Source organism: Phoca vitulina, unplaced genomic scaffold (assembly GCF_004348235.1).
Source record: "Phoca vitulina isolate PV1807 unplaced genomic scaffold, GSC_HSeal_1.0 scaffold57, whole genome shotgun sequence".
Lineage (NCBI taxonomy): Eukaryota > Metazoa > Chordata > Mammalia > Carnivora > Phocidae > Phoca > Phoca vitulina.
This window is the reverse complement of record NW_022589760.1, coordinates 740,907-764,028: the sequence shown is the minus strand read 5'-3', so window position 1 is coordinate 764,028 and position 23,122 is coordinate 740,907. Positions and strand designations below refer to the sequence as shown.

The 23,122-nt window shown below is 42.5% G+C and overlaps 1 protein-coding gene across 1 annotated transcript; it reads right to left on the bottom strand.

The window, feature by feature from the left end:
* Positions 1-3,950: 3,950 nt before the first annotated feature.
* TAF7L (TATA-box binding protein associated factor 7 like) lies at positions 3,951-22,715 on the bottom strand. The gene is made up of 13 exons (XM_032390092.1): positions 22,457-22,715; positions 19,358-19,425; positions 18,461-18,539; positions 17,021-17,154; positions 16,026-16,152; positions 15,724-15,779; positions 12,363-12,404; positions 11,416-11,563; positions 10,964-11,077; positions 10,286-10,537; positions 9,977-10,089; positions 8,744-8,803; positions 3,951-4,910 (listed from the first exon to the last, which is right to left on the bottom strand). The coding sequence occupies exons 1-13, from the start codon at positions 22,713-22,715 to the stop codon at positions 4,869-4,871; spliced, it is 1,494 nt and encodes a 497-aa protein (XP_032245983.1). The 3' UTR covers positions 3,951-4,868.
* Positions 22,716-23,122: the final 407 nt, after the last annotated feature.

Here is a 23,122-nt window from a genome sequence, read left to right as displayed (position 1 = left end):
CCCTCCAGGATGGCAAGGCTGAGATCAAGGCTCTCAAGTGCCCATTTCCTTCAAGGCCCAAACTTTGGAAATATGTCCCTGTAGAGAAACCTGTTGTTGAGTTTCTTGGGCTCCAGGAACTGGGCTGGCAGGCCACAGTAATGAGAAACCCTGAGGTCAGGCAGAGGCCTGTGCTGGGAGAGGTTTTCCCCTCCAGGTTAATTTTAAGGAATACCCATGCTGCCTGAGGTGTGTGTTTGGGATCTGGGCTCCATCCATGTCCAGCTTCATGCCAGAACATTCCTTGAGCACGCAGTCTCAGTGGCCGGCTCATGGCCTCTGACACGGTTTCAGGCCAAGAATCTCATTAAAGTTCCCTTGACATGGGTGACAGCTGGTCCAGAAAAGTAAGCTGCCTTAAGATAAACAGTCCCGGGGGAGAGCCTGGGGGCCCTGCCCTAGGGTCGTGGCGGCTTAGCTGCTCAGCTGGGCAGCTCTATCTCTAGGCCTCCCTGTCGAAATCTTGCCCTGGGAACAAAGGAATACTTCAGCTCCTTACTCTTTTAACACCACCAGCTGCGGGAGAGGGAAAGGCTCAAGGCCAGGGCTCAGCTCCCTGCCTCCATCTCCTCCCACAGCTGCTGCATTTGGGGGAGACCTGCTGAATGTCCTTGCTGTCCCCAGGGCAGTACTGAGGCCAGAGTGGAGCCTGCTCTGCTGCTTGCTGGCTGCAAGAACTGGTCTCGGGAATGGAAGCAATGGAAGCTGGGGAAGGGATCCAGGGGACAGGGAGGTGGCAAGGGTGGCACACAAGTCTAGAAAAGTTTGGGACAAAGGGGCGGGGCTGGGAACAAACTGGTTAACTTTGCCACTCACCGTGGTGCTTTTCCCCTTTCCCTGGAACTCTGCTTTGAAAATAATAAATTTGTATTTGTTTACTTTGGTTCTTCCGGTTATACTCTGATATTCCACACCCTTCCCTTATTTGGGTGTGGGAAGAGAGCGTGGGCCAAGAAGCCACAGGAATACTAAAAAACATAGGCTACCAGATGAGTTCAACACCTGCCGGACAAGAAAGAGGGAGAGAGAGAAAGAAGAAAGGAAGGAAGGAAGGAAGGAAGGAAAGAAGATAAAAGAAAAGAAAAGAAAAAAGAAACCCACCTGCACTAGCCCCATCCACTATTGTTACCTGGATTGGTTGCCTCTCAAGGTCCCACACAAATTAGCCAGTTATCCCCTCCTAGGTGGAGCTCTCTACACCAACAGTACTTAAATACCATCCTCAACAATCTGAGGGATTTTTCACCAGCCTGAAGCAATATGAGAAAAATCAGGACAATGCAGTGAGTTTCCATAGAGTTACATTTATTCAATTTAAAGGTCTGTCCTTCATTATGGGTATTTACATATATTTGGAGTGTTAAAATGTCCCTGTAACTATGGGAATAAAACTATGAACATAGTTTTTTTAAAATGCCATTTTCTGGCAAAATAAAACCCTGTGAGTCCCTCTTCCCCACCACCAGTTTTTTTTCTCACCAATCTATAAAAGCACTGCCCAATAGAAATATAATGTAAGCCATGTACACAAATTTTCTAGCAGCCAAATTTTAAAAAAAATAAACAGGTGAAATTCATTTTTTTTAAAGGTTTTATTTATTTATTTGAGAGAGAGAGAATGAGAGCACATGAGAGGGGGGAGGGTCAGAGGGAGAAGCACACTCCCTGCCTAGCAGGGAGCCCGATGTGGGACTCGATCCAGAGACTCCAGGATCATGACCTGAGCCGAAGGCAGTCGCTTAACCAACTGAGCCACCCAGGTGCCCCCAGGTGAAATTCATTTTAACATTTAACCCAGTATATCCGAAACATCATTTCCACGTGTTATCGGTATAAAACAATTATTAAGATACTTTGTAATCCTTTTTTTTTTTTTTTAACTAAGTCCTAGAAATTGCCAAGCAGGTTGACAGATTCAGCTGGGAAAAAACCAAAACAAAACAAAGTAAGAAACCCACATATATCCCGACAATTTATTACTCATATAGACAGCAAAAGCAAGATCGGCAATGGTATCACCTCCCTGCATTCCTCGTCCCACAGGATGACGCCGCGACAGAAGGGGCCCAAGGACACGCAACATGAATGGTGGGACACCCTATTGCTGAGTGGCCAATTCCACACTGCCGCTAAGCAGTTTTATGGCCTTTACCCTGCACCCTTTGCGGGTGGTGTGGCAGGCCAAAAGCTCTGTGCCTCACCCGAATGAGGGAGGCCGATGAGAAACAGCCTCCCAGAAGCTTCCCTCGAGATAGGGAGGTGAATGAGAAATGGTCTTGCAGCGACTTCTCATGAGACGGCCTATCTTCCCGTGTTGCGGCGGGAGGATCACGGGGCATTCTGCCAAGGCCGGGGGCAGCCTGCCGTGGAGCCTCGCCTACGTGGCCTGTGTTAATAGTGCAAGGTCAGCAGGGCCCGAGCCCGGAGCAGTCCCCCTGCAGAAACCCAGAGTGTATTTTACACTCACTGCATGTCTCAGTTCGAGCTAGCCAAATGTCAAGGCCTCGAAGCCTGCGTGTGGCTGGTGGGTACCATATTGGCCAGCGCAGGTCTGTACCATGCAAAATTCAGAATCACGGGACTGTAGAAAAAGAACACCTCATGAGGTATCACGTGTGTGTGTGTGGGAGGGGGGTAAGGTGGACAGTCAGGGCGGCAGTAAGCCTTGGGGGACTGGAGGGCAGTGGTGAAGCAGTTACCCTGGGTTACGGTGAGATGCGGCAGCAAAGGGAATGGAAGGTCACTGCCGACACGTGGATTTGCCCTTGCCCCTTGGCTGCTGTCTTCCCTTCCATCCTGCCTCTCGGCAGCACAGTTCTGGCTGCTCTTGGGCTGTAGTATTGGACAAGATGCTGAACTAGGGCGCTTCTACCTCTCTCACCTCTAGGTGTCACCTCGCTAGCCTCAGTCTCTCCAGCCATGTCCCCAGGGGGCTTTCTATCTGTTTCTGCTCCAGTCCCCTGCCTTCCTTCATCTGGGAAGGCCTGTCTTCTTTGCAAACCTTGCTTCTTCCCCCACACCTTCTGCCTCTGACACTCAATTCCTTTCCCCCACTCTCCTTCTCATCTTTTAAAGCCTGGGTTTCTGAAAAAAAAAAAAAAATCGAGAATGAGAGAGAGAGAGACCGCGAGAGCACAGGGAAAGGGGCAGAGAGAGAATCCCAAGTAGGCTCCACGCTCAGCATGGAGCCTGACGTGGGGCTCAATCCCATGACCCTGAGACCATGACCTGAGCGGAAACCAAGAGTCAGACACACAACCGACTGAGCCACCCAGGCGCCCCTGAAAAAAAAAAATCGTTTTTATATCGTCTTGGTTTTCAAGCTGTCCTCTAACTTCTCTCCTAATCTTAACTTCATTTCATTTGCCCTTAACATGTCTAGCCCCCTTAGTCCCACTTCTTCCCTGCATTTGCCCCCAGCATTCCTTCCGTCTTCCATCCTCCTCCGCGGGCCCTGCCCATACACACTGACCTGCTCTTCATTGCCCCTGGCTTATTAACTTCAACTTGGAACGGGAGCACTAAAAGTGGCACAGAAAACTTGGGAGTACATTTCCTAGAGCAGCACTGACTCCATCAATTGGGACCAGACCTGGGTCTAGCTGAACGACCTCCAGAAAACCCCCAGATGCCTCTTGGTCATAAGCATTATCACCCTTGATTTCCAGATGAGAAAATAACAGAGGCTCTAAGGGATGGAGGGACTTGCCCAAGGTGAACGGCAGAGCCAGGACTCCAACCTTGTGTTCTTTCCACTACAACGTACTTTGACGCAAATACGGGAGCTGCCATTCTTATCGCTTCTCTATACTCTTTCTCGAAATTCCAGTGTTAGATGGTTGATAGGAGATGATTTGCTTGGTTCATTAGGAGTTATCCCAAGGGCTCTTTAGAAGGATGCCCCAGTACGGACACCATCTTCTGTCATTTCCTAATGGTAGAGTTTATTGCCTGTCTCTCCAGTTTCCTTTTGGATAGGAGTGCACTCCTCATGGGAGCAGTTTCATAAAGTGACAGCAATCCATTTAAAATGAGAAATTCATTTATTGCTTAAAGAACACAGACCAGAAAACTTTAACAATACAGCAGAAAACAAACAAACCCACCCAGGGTTTTTAAGGGAGGCTTCACAGGCATCTGATTTTTCCTAACCTTTTCTGGCAGGGGTTAGGATGAAGAGGCTCAGAATAAGGATAACAGCTCAGAATTTCATCTCTGCTCTAACTATTCTCTTAGCTGGCAAATAATAACCAGACACAATCCTAAAAATGCAACAGAACAAAGATAGCAGCAGCAAGAAATCATCCCTGAGCAGGAAAGCAGCTCCTATTACCTTAACAGAGACAGGACGAAACCTAGCATTAACTGCTGCGAGGTAGGCACTCAATTCACTGTGGCAGGTCCTAGCCTTTGGTAGAAATGATTCATTCCATGTCTTAGGAAATATTTAAAATTAACAGGAGAAGGGAACTGGAAACATATGCAAACCAGCTGTGTGGCCTTCAAGCGGGACTATCTGCTTTGGCAAGCGTGGCTGAATCATTTGATGGCACCAACAGAACAGAAGCAATATAAGCAATTCTCAAATTGATAAAGAGAAGCAAAGTTCCATACTGAGTTGGGTTTTTAGGTCTACTACTTTTTTATATTCTGTCCCTTTCTACGCAACCTGCTAAACTCCAAATTTGACTAGCAAACAGAGATTCAGATAAACAAATACAAATGACTCGACATAAGGCAACAAAAGGGGCAGAAACACGTACAATTCATCCAGTCTTCAGCGGTCTAGACAGTGAATCCCAGGCTCATGGGCCAGGCTGAATGCTCTCTCACTTCAAAAAATATTTCAGTTGTTCCCGTAGGGAAACGAGCTGTAGGGAGAGGCGGGAAAACGTGAAAAAGTCATCTGAAATCTTAAGTTCCGTTACTTGATCTAGAATTTACTTGTAGGAACCAAAAAGAACTACTGTGACTTGGTATTTATAAGGTTATCTTAGTCTTGCAATGTTCCAAAGCACAGCACGTGGTTGTGAATTCATGTACAATGCTGAGTGCGGTTTTTATTGCGCCAGACTTATAAAAGGAAGCTTTAAAGTTGAATCTGCTTAAAAATGAAATATGCTTGCTGTTAAGACTCTGGGCTTCTGGGAAGAGTGTACAGGGGGGGATCACTGTAGCCATATTCAAAGAGTCAGAAAATAAAGCAGCTGGGATAGCCTTTTGTCTCCCTGAACACGCTGACTCTTAAACTAGTCTTAGCTGCTGCTTCTTGCCATGTTATGAGACACTGAGAAACTGAGCCAGAGACCCGACCAGTCAGGAGCCTGATGATGTTCTAGCTGTTTGGGGTCTTTCTAAGTCAGAAGTCCTGAACCTTTCGTGGCATAGGATTTATTTATTTATTTTTTTTTTTTTTTTTACTTGAAATGGCAAAGTGACCAATAACATTAAGAGAGGTATACTATCTTTGGGGCAAAGATTGTTTCTGAGTGTTACTCAATTTAGGTCACTCCATACCAAGTGTAGATTTTCATTCTGTGAAATGAAAGGAACGGAACATTATAAAATGATTCTATGCTGCACATCACCTACCGAATTACTAGAATTGCTCCCTACGGTAATTTGGAGGCTCTTTACACTCAAATGCTGACATGATTACAACCACTGACTGTTCCAGTTCTTTCCCCTTTGTGGGCTCTTTCTCTCACCACCCCCAGGTTCAGACTTCTTGCTAAACAGTCGCCCTGGCTAACTCATCTATCCCCACAGCTTCAATGATCATTTCTCTGCATGAGCCAACCTCTGCTCTCCCATTTTCCAAAAGTGCTTCCATTGCACCGTGCTTCCAATTTAGCTCATCACCTTCTCCACCAACACCCCACAACGCCCCCTAATAATCCCCTTCCTGGTGTCTTCTGTTAGTGCCATACCATTTTCCAGGTGCTCAGGCTTTGGACTCCTCTTTGTTCTCCTTTTTGCCCCGTAAATCCAATCAATTGTTAAGCTCTGATTCCTTCTGTCACTTGGATCTTCCTCTAGTCTCTCCCCACTCTTAATTTCTCCTACCTACTGCTGGCAGAGAAGTCTTCTTGAGTTACTCCCCGGATAGAAAAGCTTTGATGGCTCATTATGCCCTATGCCAAAAGTCTCAACTCTAGCCTGTCCACTGCCCCTCTGAGCCACTGTGCTTTCTGTAGAGAACGCCCTCCTTTCCCTATATCCTTCTTAAAACCCCACCCACCTTTGAAGGCTCCAGCCAAACACCATTTCTCTATGAAGTCTTTCCCTAATCTCTATGGACAAAAGTGAGCCCTCATTCCTTTAAATTCCTGTCCCTCTCATGGATCTCTCCCCAGATGGAGGCAGAGACTGGGTGGCAAGCATTTTGTACCTCCCTGCAGAACCTAGCTTAAGGCAGGCATCCATCTACGCTGACTAAATGAACTAACATAAAGGACTGTGGGTGAATAAAGTTTACAGCTACATTTCTGTGTTGAAAATAGCACTTCCCAGGGGCGCCTGGGTGGCTCAGTTGGTTAAGCGACTGCCTTCGGCTCAGGTCATGATCTCAGGGTCCTGGGATCGAGCCCCGCATCGGGCTCCCTGCTCGGCGGGAAGCCTGCTTCTCCCTCTCCCACTCCCCCTGTTTGTGTTCCCTCTCTCGCTGCCTCTCTCTGTCAAATAAATAAATAAAATATTTAAAAAAAAATAAAAAAAAAAAAAAAAGAAAATAGCACTTCCCCAATACTATTTATGTGAATGAAAACAAAGACGTTTGGTGGGTGCTAAAGCAATTTGGCACTAATTGTTCACATGGTTGTTTATAAGCAGTACTTGGTTAAGTGATCTGCTGAGGGGAAGGGAATATATGGAAGAATTCCCCTCGCCTTGCTGGCATGTGGAATGGGGATGAGGGATGGTGTCTCTACCTTCAGAGCCTCATGCGAAGCCCATCAGCATATGACCTCCGGTTCCTTTAAAACTGTTACCCTCAATTTTCTAGGGCTGAAGTCAGCATACATTTTCTGTACAGCTACTTGACCCTCACTTATCCCAAGTTACCCTCTTCTCTTTGCACTCTGGTCACTCTCTTGTGGCTTTAAATAATACAGTTGTTCAAGTTAGAAATCTGGCATGCATCCTTAACACTTCCTTCAACACCCACTAATTCACCCAAGTCCTATCAATTCTATTTTTAAAATACATTCTCTCATATATGAATGTTTGTGGCAGCATTATTCATGATAGCTGAAAAGGGGACACCACCCAACTGTCCATCGATGGATGAATGGATAAACAAAACATGGTATGTGTGGTATGGTATGCACACACACACACACACACACACACACACACACACACACACACCATGGAATACTAGGATATTATTCACCCACAAAATGGAATAAACTACTGATACATGCCACAACATGGATTAAATTTGAAAACATTACGCTAAGAGAAAGAACCAGATACAAAAGACCACATATTATGTGTTTCCCTTTAGATAAAATAAGCAGAATAGGGACAGTAGATGAGTAGAAAGTACATTTGTGGTTGCCTAGGTCCGGCAGGTGGGAGGAATCCAGAAGAAATGGGGAGTGGCTGCTAATGAGTACAGGTTTCTTTCTGGGGTGATGAAAATGTTCTAAAATTGATTGTGGTGATGGCTGCATGATTCTGTGAATACACTAAAAGCCACTGAACTGTACAGTTCAAATGTGTGGTATGTGTGTTATATCTCAACAAAGCTGTCATAGAAACCTTTTTATTGCAGTTAAAAAATATTATATTCTTCCCAAATCCACCACCACCACCTTAGTTCAAGTTGTCACCACCTCTTATGAGAGACCACCACACAGCCTCCTAAGTGGCCTCCCTGCTTCTAGTCCTCCCCCCTGTAATCCATTCTCCCGATAATAATCAGGGTGTTCTTTAAAAAGCTTAAATTAAATGTGACCCTCCTATCGCTTCTCGGCCTTTTGGCTAGGATCAAGTGTAAACGTGACTCTCCTGCTTAAAACTCTTCATGGGTTTCCCACCGCACTTCACACGAGAACCCATCCTCCTCACCGTGGCCTGCAAGGGACCATACGCTATGGCCTCTGCCTACTTCGGCAACCTCATGTTAAGTCACTCTCTTCCTTGCTTTAAATACTCCAGAGGTCCTCCAAGAGGCCAGGTTCTTCCCCAGTGTGGGACCTGGCATATGCTTCACCCAAGAGGCTCTCCATTCCCTCTTTACCTGGACTTATCCTGTAGGTCAAAGCTGAAATATCACTTCCTCAGAAAGGCCGATCATTTTAATTTAATTCAATTTAATGCACAACTCTTTTTACTCAAATAGAACCACGGATTTTTTTTTTCTCCTTCACAGCACTTCTTCACGATTTGCACGTTTAGATCTGTCTGTTAATTTGTTCACTGCCAGTCTTCTGTGCTAGACAGTTAGCTCCATGAGGACAAGCGCTCTGTCTTATTCAACGCTGTCTGTACATCTTGTGCTTTTCACTTAATAGACATTCGATATCTGTTGAGTGAGTGAATTTTCACAAAAACCTTGTTCCGACCTGCTACCCTTCATTTAGAAGATTTGGCCATTACTACTCCTGCGACAGGAGCGGCCAGAAATGACCCTGGGGGTGGGGGTGGGGAAGTCTTTGTATCAAATGTTTCCCGGGTGATTTGAAAACACACTTCTCACCTGCTCATTTTTTTGTATTTCCTGTAACTCAAGCTGCTCCAGGACAGACTGTAAATGAGTCTGGAAAACAAATTGTATAAATGATGAGTGCTGAGTCTCAAGGGAAAAGAGAACCAAGCGAGACAAAGAGTTCGGCAAATAATTTGAAAAGAAAATGGTCAGTTGTAACACAAGAGCACTCTTTTTAAAGGATTTAGAGTCTAAGAACTTGTACCCCCTAACTACAGAACCATCTGATTGGATTTTATAACCCTACACACAGCATTTTTTTTCTTGCCCTAAAATAAATGGTTGGAGTGCCTTCACGGTACCTTTCTTTAGTTTTAGCACAAATCCTTTGACTGTGGTGAACTATTTAAAAAGCTGGCTTGGAATGTGATGCTGACTCATTCATTTCCCTGCACTAGGGCAGAAGAGTACTATTCCCAACTAGTACTTCATGCAACATCCTAATAATACCATACAGCTGTATCTTCCAAAGTGTGTCCACATCTATCATCTTACTTGGTTATTCTAAAGGACAACACTCTAAAGAGGTATAGTTCTGTGTCACGTTGCTCCATTTTGATGACTACAGCTCTCCAGAAAATGAAATCTGGCAAGGAATCTTCCAGATTCTTCAGAATTTCCCTCACTATAAAAAAGGATGCAAACATGGCCTAAACATACATTTTCCTTTGGTTGAAATATGTGTTAACAAAAATAAAGCAAGATAATTATTCTTGTTAAGGCATGCATCATAACATTTAAAAATGAATTTAGTTAATTTTCTTTCACTGCAATGAATACATTTTGGTACAAACAACAGGATTCAATCTATGTCTTACCACTTACTGTGGTCCTCGGCAAGTTACTTAACCTCTTTGAATTTCCAATTCCTTATCTATCAAATAGGACTAGTGACAGTACCTGTGTTTCAGGAATGCAAGGATGAAATGAGATGATACGTAGAAAATGGTTAGCTCTTTATGTGCCTTTCACATAACAAATGCTCAGCATCGGTAATTATTATCTCAGGTCTCCTGGTCTCTTCCCAAAATTGCTTATGCGAGATGATCAAAATTACTCAGGTAAAAGGAATAGGGCTATGTTTTATTAGGGGTTTCTAAGAGGTTGTTTTAGGTGTGCAAATGAATAAGAATGCTGCACAGAGATAACATGAGTAGAAACACAAAGATGGGATTTTGAAAGTAAGATTTCAAGATATCTTTATCCCAGCCAACAGGAATTTACCTTGAGCATCAGGTTTTCCACTTTCATTATGAGATGCCTCTGTCTTTGTGCTTTGCATCGAATCACTTGGAGCTTTTTCTCCATGTAATGAATCTGCTTCTGAATATCCATGACTAACAGAGATAGACAGAAATTTTATCTAAACATAGCCTAAACTAGTGGACCGAGATCAAAATCAACTAAAACTCCACTACACATTTCAGCAATAACTTCTCAAACTTAGCCTTGCATCTAACACGTGTTTAGAGTCCATCTTCAGCACTGCCACCCACTCTGTCCCATCCCTTTGGTTTTTCCTCTGTAACTTACCTATTGAACTGGCTCCTTCCTTTGCCTCATACTGGCCAGATGCAAAGAACTTGGCTTGTAGCTCCCTTTCCAGATCCTCTTCATAATAATCTTCCTCAACTTCGTACTCATCATCATAGTCATCCTCTTCATCCTCATCCTCCTCATCCTCATCGTCATCATCCTCATCCTCATCCTCATCCTCATCCTCATCCTCATCATCATCACTGTTACTGCTAGAATCACTGAACACCTCCCGAAGCATACCATAATCTATTGGTTTTAAGGAAGAGGAAGATAAAACTCTATGAATCTTCAAATGACTCCCACTCTAGCTGCAGTTATACTCCCTCCCCTCAAATTCACTCAACCAATGAATTTTATAAATAATTTTCTTGACGGAAGATTATTCCCTTCCTAGAACAATGACAGGAAATGCAAAACACTAACATTCATTCATGTATTCAATGATCAAGACATTTAGAGTATCAAAGGGCCTCTAGGAATTTAGGATACCAGGGATGGGTGGGAGATTAGAACATCAATCTAAAACCCCTGAAGCACTGAGGGACCAATAAGAGGAAAGAAGGGCAAAGGCCTCCTTTTTCTGTGATTGGCCTGTGAGTCTACGGAGACTGGCCTTTTACACAGTCAACACCTGCACTTTCTGAAGCTCCTGTTTCGCTTTTATAGACATACCTGATGAGACACGATCCTGCTTATAGTCACTCATTCCTGAGGATATTGCAAAGCCTGGGATAGAGCCTTGACTCTCTATTTCCTTGGTTTCATCTTCAGCAATTACTTCCCATCCTGAAAGGTGGGTCAGTTAAGGAACAAGCAGAAAGAAAGGAGAAGGCCCAGTTGAAAGGGAAGAAGCTCTCTGGCTGAAAATGCTATTTAATTTAGTCCAACTTCAGGCCATTTGTATCTGAATTCCTAGTATGAAGAAGTACCTTATACTGAGTTACACAAGTAAATACATTTCTATCATGTGAATTTACTGTTCCTAGCTAGGAAATAACATCTCCAAAAAATCTTAAGTTCCACACATCACAATTCGCACACGAATACCAGAAGTGAGGGCTTGGTCAGCAAGTGCACGTGGGGTGGAAGAGACTACATGGAAAATATTTAGTATAAAAGGATACGAGCACTGACAGCTTCAGCATCTGAACCCAGAAGTCTTTTCACTTCCTTTTCCACATCGGGAGACTCGATGTACTGAACCAAAGTGGGGGAAGGGGGAATATCAGTAAGGTCATCTAACACCCCGTGTTTTGCAGGAATGCCCTTTACCTACGTACAAATGAATTCAAATAATTAGGCCTCTTCAACATGCATACAACCAAATTTCAACTTTAAATAATGCTATTTACGAAGGAATCTTTGACCAGGGTCTAGGTTTTTGTACGATAAGCTTATTTTTTTCCCCATTCAAACAAATTACTTGAGACATTTAATCTTTTCAATCTGCAACTCTGTGTTAAAGACCTCTCTCAAAGGCACAACCCTTGGGTCTCGGTTATTAATTATTTGCCCTGGCCCATGTTGGCAAAGAACTACAATTCCTTATTTGTTATTTAACAGTAAGTTGGTCTAAAGATCCAAATTCCCAGGGTTCACTTCTCCACATCTTTATTATTAAAGATTTTCCTATAAAAACTGGGTCTTAGCTACATGTTCTCCCTTAAATCCAATTTTAGACAATTATCTCCACAGCAACCAATTCGTCATGCCACAAATAGAAATTAGAACTTTGAGGGGGAATAAGCAATTGCAAAAAACTGCTGGTAAAAGTGAACCCTGGCTTCCAAGAAATGGCTTTTAAAATAAGCACCAGAGGAAAAAAAAGCAGATTAGAATACAGAGTCACTAGCCAAATTGTATCTTTTCCTCTAGGAGTTAGCACACATTAAACAATGAATCCATTTTTAAGTGAATCAAATTCAGTGTCTGTGCATGACAGCAGCAGTTAGAGATACGAAGGCAGGCTTAAAAGTAACCTTTATGGTTTCTTTGATTTGCTTGAAAGTAATAAGCAATGAAATAAAACCCACCAAGGGTCAACAATAAAGTTATATTATGATTGCTCTACCTCCGGAAAGCTGATTTCTTCAATTTGTTTGAAATCAGTCAGCTACGAAATAAAACACAAACAATGAAGTTATATTACGATTGTTCTCCTTCACTAAAGCTTAAAGAATTGTAAAATTATTCTTAACTTAGTTTTATATTTAGTAGGCACTCAGTACATGCTGTTGACTGACAGTAGAAAAGCCAAGGCAACTGTGTTCATAGAGTGAGAGAGTCAACGCAATAAAGCTGTCAATTCTCCCCAAATTGATCTCTATATAGGTTTAATGCAATTCCTACCAAAATTCCAACAAGGTTTTCTATAGACATAGAAAACTTTTTCTAAACTTCAAACATACTCTAAAATTTATGTGGAAAGGTAAAGGCTCTAGAATGGCTACAAGAATCTTGACAAAGAAAAATAAAGAACAGTCTTGCTGATTTCAAGACTTATATAGCTGCACTGTGATATCAGAAGAAGGATCAACATATAGATCAATGGAACAGAATAGGGAACCCAGAAACAGACACGCACAAATATGCTCAAGTGATTTTTGACAAGGTGCAAAAGCAATACAATGGCAGAAGGATAGTCTTTTTAACAAATGGTGTGGGAGGAACTGGACATGCAAAATGCAAGAAAAAAAATGAACCTTGAACTAGGGGTGTCTGGGTGGCTCAGTCGGTTAAGCATCTGCCTTCAGCTCAGGTCATGATCCCAGGGTCCTGCTCAGTGGGGAGTCTGCTTCTCCCTCTGCCCCTCCCCTCACTCGTTCTCTCAATCTCTCTCTCTCTCTCTCTCAAATAAATTTAAAAAACCTTCAAAAATTAGCTCAAAAATGGATTGCAGGCTTAAATGTAAAATGTTAAACTTTAGAAAAAAAGAAATAGAAAATCTTCAGGATCTGGGCTAGGCAAAGAGTTCTTAAACCTGATGCAAAGGCAAGATCCTTAAAAGGAAAAATCAATACTTTGGACTTAACCAAACAAAAAACTTTTTGCTCTTTGAAAGACCCTGTGGAGAAGATGAAAAGACAAACTATAGACTAGGAGAAAATATTTGCAAATATCTACAAATTTCTACAGACAAGACTAGTATTTGGAATATTAAAAGAACTCTTAAAACTCAATAATAACAAATCCATTTAGAAAATGGGCAAAAGGCACGAACAGACATTTCACTAAAGTGAACTATATGGATGGCAAAAAAACATATGAGAAGATATTTGACACCATTAACTATCAGGGAAATACAAATTAATACCACAATTAGATCACTACATCTATCAGAATGGCTAAAATAAAAAAAATAGTGACAGACACCTAATTCTGATGAGAATGTAGAGTAGCTGGATCACACCTACGCTGCTGGTGGGAATGTACAATGTTAAAGCCACTTTGGGGGGCGCCTGGGTGGCTCAGTCGTTAAGCGTCTGCCTTCGGCTCAGGTCATGATCCCAGGGTCCTGGGATCGAGCCCTGCATCGGGCTCCCTGCTCAGTGGAAAGCCTGCTTCTCCCTCTCCCACTCCCCCTGCTTGTGTTCTCTCTCTCGCTGTGTCTCTCTCTGTCAGATAAATAAATAAAATCTTTAAAAAAAAAAAAAAAGCCACTTTGGAAACAGTATGGTAGTTTCTTATAAAACTCAGCATTCAAGGGGCACCTGGTGGCTCAGTCGGTTAAGCGTCTGACTCTTGATTTCGGCTCAGATCAGGATCTCAGGGTTGTGAGATCAAGGCCCACGGTCGGGCTCTGCACCGGGCATGGAGCCTGCTTAAGATTCTCTCTCTCAGGGTGCCCGGGTGGCGCAGTCAGTTGAGCATCCGACTCTTGGTTTCGGCTCAGGTTATGATCTCATGGGTCGGGGGATGGAGCCCAGCATCAGGCTCCACACTTAGTGAGGAGCCTGCTTGTGTCTCTCCCTCTCCCTCTGCTCCTCCCCCCTCCACCCGCCCGTGCTCTCTCTAATAAATCTTAAAAAAAAAAAAGATTCTCACTCACCCTCTCCTTCTGCCCCTCCCCCTTCTGAAAACAAAACAAAACTAAACATTCAAGTACCAGAGGACCCAGCAATTGCACTCCTGGGCATTTATCCCAAAGATACAAATATTTATGTTCACACAAAAACCTGCTTGCAACTTTATTTATAATAGTAAAAAACTGCAAACAACTCAAATGTCCTCCAATGGGTGAACAGTTCAACAAGCTGTGGTACATCCGTAAGATGGAATACTACTCAGCATTGACAGGAACGAACTACTGATACATGCAACAACTTGCATGGATCTTAAGGGAATTATGTTTAGTTGGGGGGGGGAAGCCAGTAAAATGTTACACATTGTATGACTCCAACTATATGACATTCTGAAAATGACATTACAGAGATGGAGAACACAACAGTGATTGCCAGGGGTTAGAGACTGTGGGAGTGGGGTAGGAGGGAGATGAGTGTGACTATAAAAGGGCGATGGGGTGCCTGGGTCGCTCAGTCGGTTGAGCGTCTGACTCTTGGTTTCAGCTCGGGTCATGATCTCAGGGTCTTGAGATCAAGCCCCGCATCGGGCTCCACACTCAGCGGTGGGTCTGCTTGAAGATTCTCTCCCTCTGCCCCTTCCCCCGTTCATTCTCTTTCTCTAAAATAAATAAATAAATCTTTAAAAAATCTTTAAAAAATGGGTGAGATGAGGGATCCTTGTGGTAACAGAACTGCACAGTATTTTGACTGTGTAGGCAGATACACGAACATACACATGGGATAAAACTGCACAGAACTAAACATACACACACACACACACACAAACACAAGTACAAGTAAAACTGGAGAAATTTTAATAAGATTGGTGAATTGTATAATATCAATTTCCTGTTTGTGATAATGTACCATAGTTTTGCAAAAAGTCACAATGATGAAAACTGGATAAAGGGTACATGGTATCTCTCTTTTATTTCTTACAACTGCATGTGAACCTACAATTATTTCAAAATCAAAAGTTAATTTAAAAAAGAAGAAGCCAAGCCACAATAATCCTGTAGCTTGCCCAAGGTTCTACAAGTCTGAGGTAAGGTTAGGAATATAACCACAGTTCTCAATTCTCAGGTTCTAGATGGGTTCACCGTAAAAGTAGGTCTTGCAATTGAAAACTGAAAGCATTAGCAGAAGTTTCAAATTCATGACACATCCAGATCCCTAAATGATCAGGTCTGGTTTTTGTTCACTATAGAATCCCAACTGCTACCACACAGTGCCTGGCATTTAGCTCACAATAACATATTGAACATATAAAGGAATGAACAAATTAATCCCCAACTGACTGTCTCCCTTTCCTCCCCACTCATAATCCTCTTCCAATCCACCCAGTAGACACAGAAGTAGCATGCAACTAACCTTTTTTGTTGTTTTGCGGAACCTTTTCTTTCTGACATTCTTAAGTGGTGGAGTAACTAAAATAAATTCAACATGGTGAAATGTATATATGACTGTTGGTAGTCACACATCTATCTGAATTTGATAAAGAGAAAGGTCACGCTATAAGCCACTAGCTCATGACATGACCTGTTCCTTGAAGAGTGTCTGGATGCCTAACGAACCAAACACCTAAGTGTGGTAACAGGTCCCTGGCTCATGAGTAATTAGGATTCAGCAGATAAATGTAGTCAGCCAGAATGAGCAAGGGGCTGGTGACTTACTGCCATGCTTCCAGACATATTGTTTCTGTCTCTTTTTTTCATTTTTCCTGATTACTTTAAGATCAGTAGAGGTAACTGGTTCTTCCGGAGAAGGATGGAGATCACCATCAGCAGTGCACACAAGCATCTACATTTAACAAAGATAAAGAAGTTGATTACAGCCACAAATCTTGGGTTAGTAATGAATTGTGATGATTTTTACTACCAGAAATCCTGGAGCACAGAAGTAAGGAGAATGTTACTTGGCATTTCCAGAAAACCAAGTATTAATATACATACATATTCATTCTCTCTGTCTGTCTTGGCAGCATTGTATATGGATTCTGGGTTTTCTTTTTATTTGTTTGTTTGTTTTAGCTCAAATGCTTACCACTGCAGAGGAAATATGTTCAAAACAAATACGTCTTAGCATTTTGATTTAGAAGACAAACAAGAAATCAACAACAAGATGATGAAAAGAACAAATATAATCTCCAGAGTTCACAGCATCTTGCTTTAGCAGAAAGTTCAGAAGATCCCAGATCCTCGGGCGCCTGGGTGGCTCAGATGGTTAAGCGTCTGCCTTCAGCTCAGGTCATGATCCCAGACTCCTGGGATTGAGTCCTGCATCGGGCTCCCTGCTCAGCGGGGAGCCTGCTTCTCCCTCTGCCTCTCTCTCTCTCTGTCTCTTATGAATAAATAAATAAAATCTTTAAAAAAAAAAAAAAAAAAGAAGATCCCAGATCCTCATTTTTTTCAGATGAAAATCATTATAAATGGCAAACATAAACCTTTATTATCTAAAAGCTATTTGGATAAAATTAAGTAGTCAAAAGTTATGGCTCAAACACCAAACCAGAACACGACATTGTATTCCTGTGCAATTGAGCTGGAATTAGAAATGATAAGCAGCCGTTCACCAAGTGGGAAGGAGCACTGAAAGAAAGAGAAAAGTAGGGAGAAAGGGATTCCTTGAACGATGTAAGAGCTAGTAGATTAAGAAAACTCGTCCATACCTGAGAAATATCTGCTGTTTTATAAAAAGTTTTTTTATCAAGACTTTTCAGGCTTCCAATAACGCATGGCAAATCAACCACCTTTGCAGCTAGCGAGACATCTTCTACCTGAACAACTGCATGACGTCCATCAGCTGAAGAGAGGTAGGAAAAATTAAAGTTGACATCTTCCCAATGCATTCTTAAGCTTCCTAGAGTTTGAGTAATGAAGACTTACGTGGGACAGACTAGTCTTTCAGCGAACCCTACTATTTCTCATAATGCTAGAATTGTGTATGTAATTAGTAACTTCCCAGAGAAAAGAAGGCAGGGTATATGTTTATGCTACTTGATCAAAAGTAGCTAAGTTTCTTTGTAATCACTGTGAACTAAATGCGGATGAAGTGGTAAGTGCTTCATTCTCCTCCTGAAGGGCAAACTCCATTCAAACCCATTCATTTTGACACCATCAGAAGCACTCACTTACGTCATTGCACATGGGTATGTCGAGTGAAGGGTTGAGTGAAGGAAGGGTTGATCCCAGAATGGTGCTAGTAAATCTGAAGTTACAATCTCTAGTTACCTTCACAAAGATATTAGTCTACACAATATCCATATACGGTAGGAATATATATATATATATATATTCATATACTGACAACCTGACTCCTGCCCAGATGTCTCAAACATGAATGTCCTTTAACACAAGAAGATTCAAGTGAAATCTTCTAATAGTAAGTGAAAAAGAAAAAAATGCAGAATGATGTTGGACATGATTCTTTTTGTGTCTTTAATTCTTTAAAGTAACTTTAAAGATATAGATGATTTAAATGTTGGTATTGTGCATAAAAATTTTGTCTGTAAGGAAACACAAGGAGAAACAATTATTATTAGTTATCTTTGGCATTAACATTGGAGCACTGCAAAGGAGAGGTTCACTCTTCTTTTTGAACTCTTCTGTTTTATTTGAATTTTCTAACCATGAACTTGTATTACCTTTTTAAAAATGTTAATAAGGGCTACCTGAGTGATGGTATTATAGACCATTTTAAATTTTCTTCTTTATATACTTCTCTGTACTTAAAACACCTAATAAATATTATTTAAAAGAGAGAAAGATATGTCACTTTTATAAACAAAGAACAGTATTCATTTGTCATTCCCCTGGACAGTTAGAAATCACAAAGCCAAACAGCAGTAGACAAATCGCACAGTTGGCCCCCATGTTTTTCCTTATACACACTATAATAATTACCTCAAATTACATAATTTCTACTTCCTTTCCTCAGTAAGAAGCTATGAAAGTGACTTAAAGCTTCTTAAGACTTCTTAGAGTCTATCGAGGCAGAGACCATATTCTGTTCTTTGTCATATCCTTAGTATCTAGTATAGTGTCTGGCACATAGCAATCCCAGAATAAATTACTGTTCAATGTATGGTAAATGGACAGTCACTACTTACAAGATAAGTCAATTTTGAGTTTATCCTTCATGGCAACACTTCTAGAATGTAGTATCTTCCTGACAGTAGATGCATGTTCCTAAAAAGAAGGGAGGTTGAAAAATCAGAAGGATGAATTGTCTACTTGGCAACTAATAGAAGAGATATGTCACAGACAGTCCTCCCTTAAATAAAGCCTTAAACCTGCCAAACGTTAAGAACAATGCCATGCACCATGGCATACCGTGCACTGTGTAAGACAAGTTAGGATGAGGCTGACTCTAGTCTCAGTGTTGTTTCTTAGTAGCTACAGTTAATGCCTTCTTCTAGCTCTACATTCCTGCCTCTCACGGCTGCCCTTCAGTTGTAGTTGCTAAGGAAAGGCTTAGCTGCAGTTTACTGGGTATATTAAGTAGCCCTAATTGGGAAAATACCTTTCTGAAACCCGTCTTTAATATAGCTTTCTTAGACTAAATACGACTTGAATCCAGGTATCAAAGGGAGAAGAGACCCTAACACAATGTTAAGATGAGCTTCAACAGCCTGGCATGGTGATAAATTTGAGGAAATAGTGATGGTCCTTCTCACTGCCCCTTTGGAGGTGACAGGATTTTAAAAGAGTCTTATCTTGGCTGTCCAGTGAACAGGCTGTTAGCACCTCTGGTAAGTGACTGAATCCCTCACTGTCACAGCCGTTTGCCAGGAAATCAGCCCACATGATAGGCAGCATGTACAGGATGAAAGAAATTCTGCTAAAAGAGTACACACTAGGATAGGACTGTTGAATAGAATGTGATTCCTAGGAAACAAATGTCCTTAGTTTTTATAGCATACCTTAAATAGAAATACCACAGAATCCAAGCAGAGCTAATACATATGCACTGAAGATATTTGGTCTGAGATACAAGGGTTTCTTACCGGAGGCAGACGCAATATAAACTGGTTCTCAAGTTCGTGAGGAGGTTCATCCTGGCTTTTACTCATCTCTTTGTTTTTGAGTTCATGAAAGCAAAAACAAAATCGACAGAAAGTGACCAAAAACTCATCTTGCTCCCTCTGCTGACCACTTCTGGTAGCACTGGTTACATTATACAAGATCTTGCCCATAACCCTCACTGGAATGATGTGTGCACAGCTCTGAAGTATCTTATTTGACATAACTTGATTATTTCTAAAAGTCACCTTATCTCCCCTCTAATATATGCAGACTTTCCAAGGATAGTCCAAATTACATGATAACAAATGAAGTAATAGTTGTTATGAAACATGATTTAGTCTTCTTAATGATATTCTTAGACTCTTAGGTAAAGGACCACAATTCATCAACTCAGTGGTGGCTACCAAAGCAAACTACATGCCTCTGCAGGGAAGAGTGCCAACCAAAGGCCAAAATCAACCAAAACCACGGGCAGAAATGTTCTATGATGATTTGAAGGAAAGAGCATAATTTTTAATATTTCATTCACCTTAATGGATTGGTAGGAATTAAGCCCATGGGATAGCAGGTAGCTTTTACAACTCTAAAGTCAGCATCAACGGCTCTGGGCTATCTTGGAGAAAAGTTAGGAGTCCAGTTCTTATGGCTAGGCCATCTATATGAGTACACTTAAGTTCACGGAATAGACACTTTCTTGAAGGGGTGATATAAAAGATCAGAAAACCCAATTAATCAATTCATTACTAACATTTACTGTGTACATTCTATATGCCAGGCACTTCACTGAGTGCATTAGGTCTATTATTTCATTTAATCCTCATAACCACCACTTACTTGAAATGCCCCTAAAAGTTATTTAAAGGAATCTTAAGATGGATCCCTTTATTTAAAAAAAAAAAAAAAAACTTCTGTAAAGTGAATAATCTCATCAACGTTCATCTTAATTTTTAATTTTACTTTCCATCTATTTGGGATATATCTGTAAGTGACTTGCATGTTGGGCTCACACTTCTGAGGAAATTTTTTCTCAAAAGGTGGAAAGAAAGCAATATACATATATGAAACCTGACAAGGTCTTCCTATGCTCTAAGGACATTATGCTATACACCAAGTTATAAAATATTATACCTTAAATTAGATTAAAATCTCCAGTTAAGCACAGCTCCCAATACTCCCAATACACAGTAAACCATATGAATCTCACTTAAAAGCATTGGAACCATTTTTAAAAACACATGCAAGTGAGTCTGAGATCCTATTATGGTGAAATCATTCACCAGTCCTTTAGTATGACTTCGGAAACTACCAGAAAGGCACTGAAAGCAAAAGAGAGGTCAGCCGTGGAAAAGGAGACACCCAGGATGAGAAAAAGATTGATTATTTGTGATAGTCGATTCTTCTCTTCCTGCTTATATAGTTATATATTTATATATATACACACACACAGAGAGAGAGAGAGAGAGAGAAAGAAAGAAAGAAACTGTGAACATAAGGAAAAAATTAATTAAAATAAATTAAATAAAAATCTTGGGGCTGGGCACACTGCCTAACAGAACGAAAAGTAGCAAATATAAGGTTGGGGGCAGAAATACAGATTATTTGAAGAACTAGCTGCTAAGCAAGATTTTATCAGATCAGAAGTAACTTTTAGAGTTTTCAGCAGAACTAAGACTAGGGCATTTTGTTCATTTCAATGCCTTTCTGGCAACTCCTCTCTTAAGAGAGAAAGAATGTAAGAATCAAAACTATCTCAGAGAAGGTGGACGACCCTAGGTGAAACGAGTTTTAATTATTTGTAAAATTTGTTACCTTTTACTTTCATTTACCCAATGAACCCGGTGTACCGTATATCTTTTAAAAAAAGGCATCCATTTTTTTTTTTTTTTTTTCAGACAAGCACTCTTCGATAAGTAATTAAACTAACAGGACCGCTCTCCACCATTCATCCCCAGCTCCATCTCGTTTCAGCGAAATCAGAATTGGAATTAGAATTACAGCTAGCTGGAGGGTGCCTAACAGCATGCTCCAGGCAGCACAAGTCAGCACAAGCGTAAATTGGTATTTTCTCAAGTTCATAGCCGCTGGCTGCAATTTGGAGGCAATGACCACCCCATCCTTATCCCAGGGGCACTCAGCTTCCAAGGAAGAGTCCAGCTCCTAGGCCCTGATCCAATTTTCCTGGAAAACCTCCCGCGGGGCCCAGGGTCCCGAGCCTTCGCGCCTCGCCGTCCAGGCGGGCTGGGGAGGGAAGTGCGGCGCGCGGTAGCTGGGCGCTGACCCGGCCGGGGAACCCTCTGCCGGCCCCGACTCACCCGCTGCTCCGCTGACTCGCGCCAGGACCGGAGAGGCTGCGCGCGGGGAGCGGGGCGGCGGGGGGACCCGCCTCTCTTCTCTGGGTTGGGGGTGGGGGCGGGTTCCGGCGAGGGCGTGAGTGGGCTCACGGGCAGCGGGCGTGGAGGCGGGCTGCGGACCGACGGCGTGGCGACAGGTAGGAGCCGCGCGCGCCGCCCCTCCCCGCCTAGCCACGCCTCCTGGGCCGCGGCCCGACTGGACCCGCGGGTGGCCTCGTGAAGGCGGCCAGTTCACCGCGTGCCAGGGCGGGGGGGCTTGAAAGGCGCTGAGCGCGGCGGGGACCTTGCTGAGCAAAGCTTCCAAACAAACTCCTTTTACAGGGAGGCGACCTTCGGGGCGGCCGCGGGAGTCTTAGCGGTACATAGTGGCATTTGTAAAAGGGGCGGTACATTCGCTTGCTCCTCGAAGCCGTTAGGTTGGACCGATTTGTTCCTTGGCGAGACGACCTCGCCTGGTGACAAATACGCCGCCGCGCAAAACCATTAAATAACTGGAATCCGCGCCCAAACTACTCTCACCTAATTAGCCGCTCTCTTCTCCTCAAGAGAGTCACCACTGTACATCTTTCAGACAGGGACACCAGTGACACGGCTTATTTCTCCTAAAGGGAGTCTCAGTTCAAATAAACTTTTAGCAGTTTTCTCCCCCAAAATATCCTTAACCTATGAGGAAAAATAAATACATACATACATACATACATACATACATACATACATAAAGCCCCTTACCTTTCCCTTCTGGTAAGTTTTCCGGAGGAGCTGTGGCACCAGCCTGGGCGCCGCTGTCGGCATCCGCTTGGGTGACATGGTCGGCAGCAGTTTGGGTGACTTGGTAGCTGGCATTTTCGGCGCCCTGGACGCCGACGGTTTCCGCCCCGTTGTCGACAGAAATTTGGGGATCTTGCAAGCCGGTTACTTCTGATGTTGAAACTCTCAGTGTGGAATCATTTTCTAACGGATCCGGAGGCTGTCCCTCAGGGTGCTCCATGGTCTACTCCTCGAGGTTGTAAAATGGCTTCCGACTTAGTCATGTGACCCTGAAGGTTCCAGAACTTTAATTGATGTCAAAGGTATCCTCCTTAAAGACATAGGGATAATATTAAGGGACATTACCGGTGCCTGTTAAAGAAGATGGCGGTGAAATCTCTACTGCCTAATACATATCTAAACTTAATCATATGGGATAAATATTTTTGGAAGACTCATTATTGTACAGTCATTTCTTCTGGGTAAGATTTTCATTCAGTGAAGCTAAATTATCCAAAGTTTCAGACCTAGACAAAATTGTTTTGGTCCCTTTTGGAATCCATCCACTGATCTTTATATCAAGGCTTGTAATACAAAATAGACCAATGGCTCAGTCAGTAGAGCTGTAGTGTACTATATTCTTGAAAG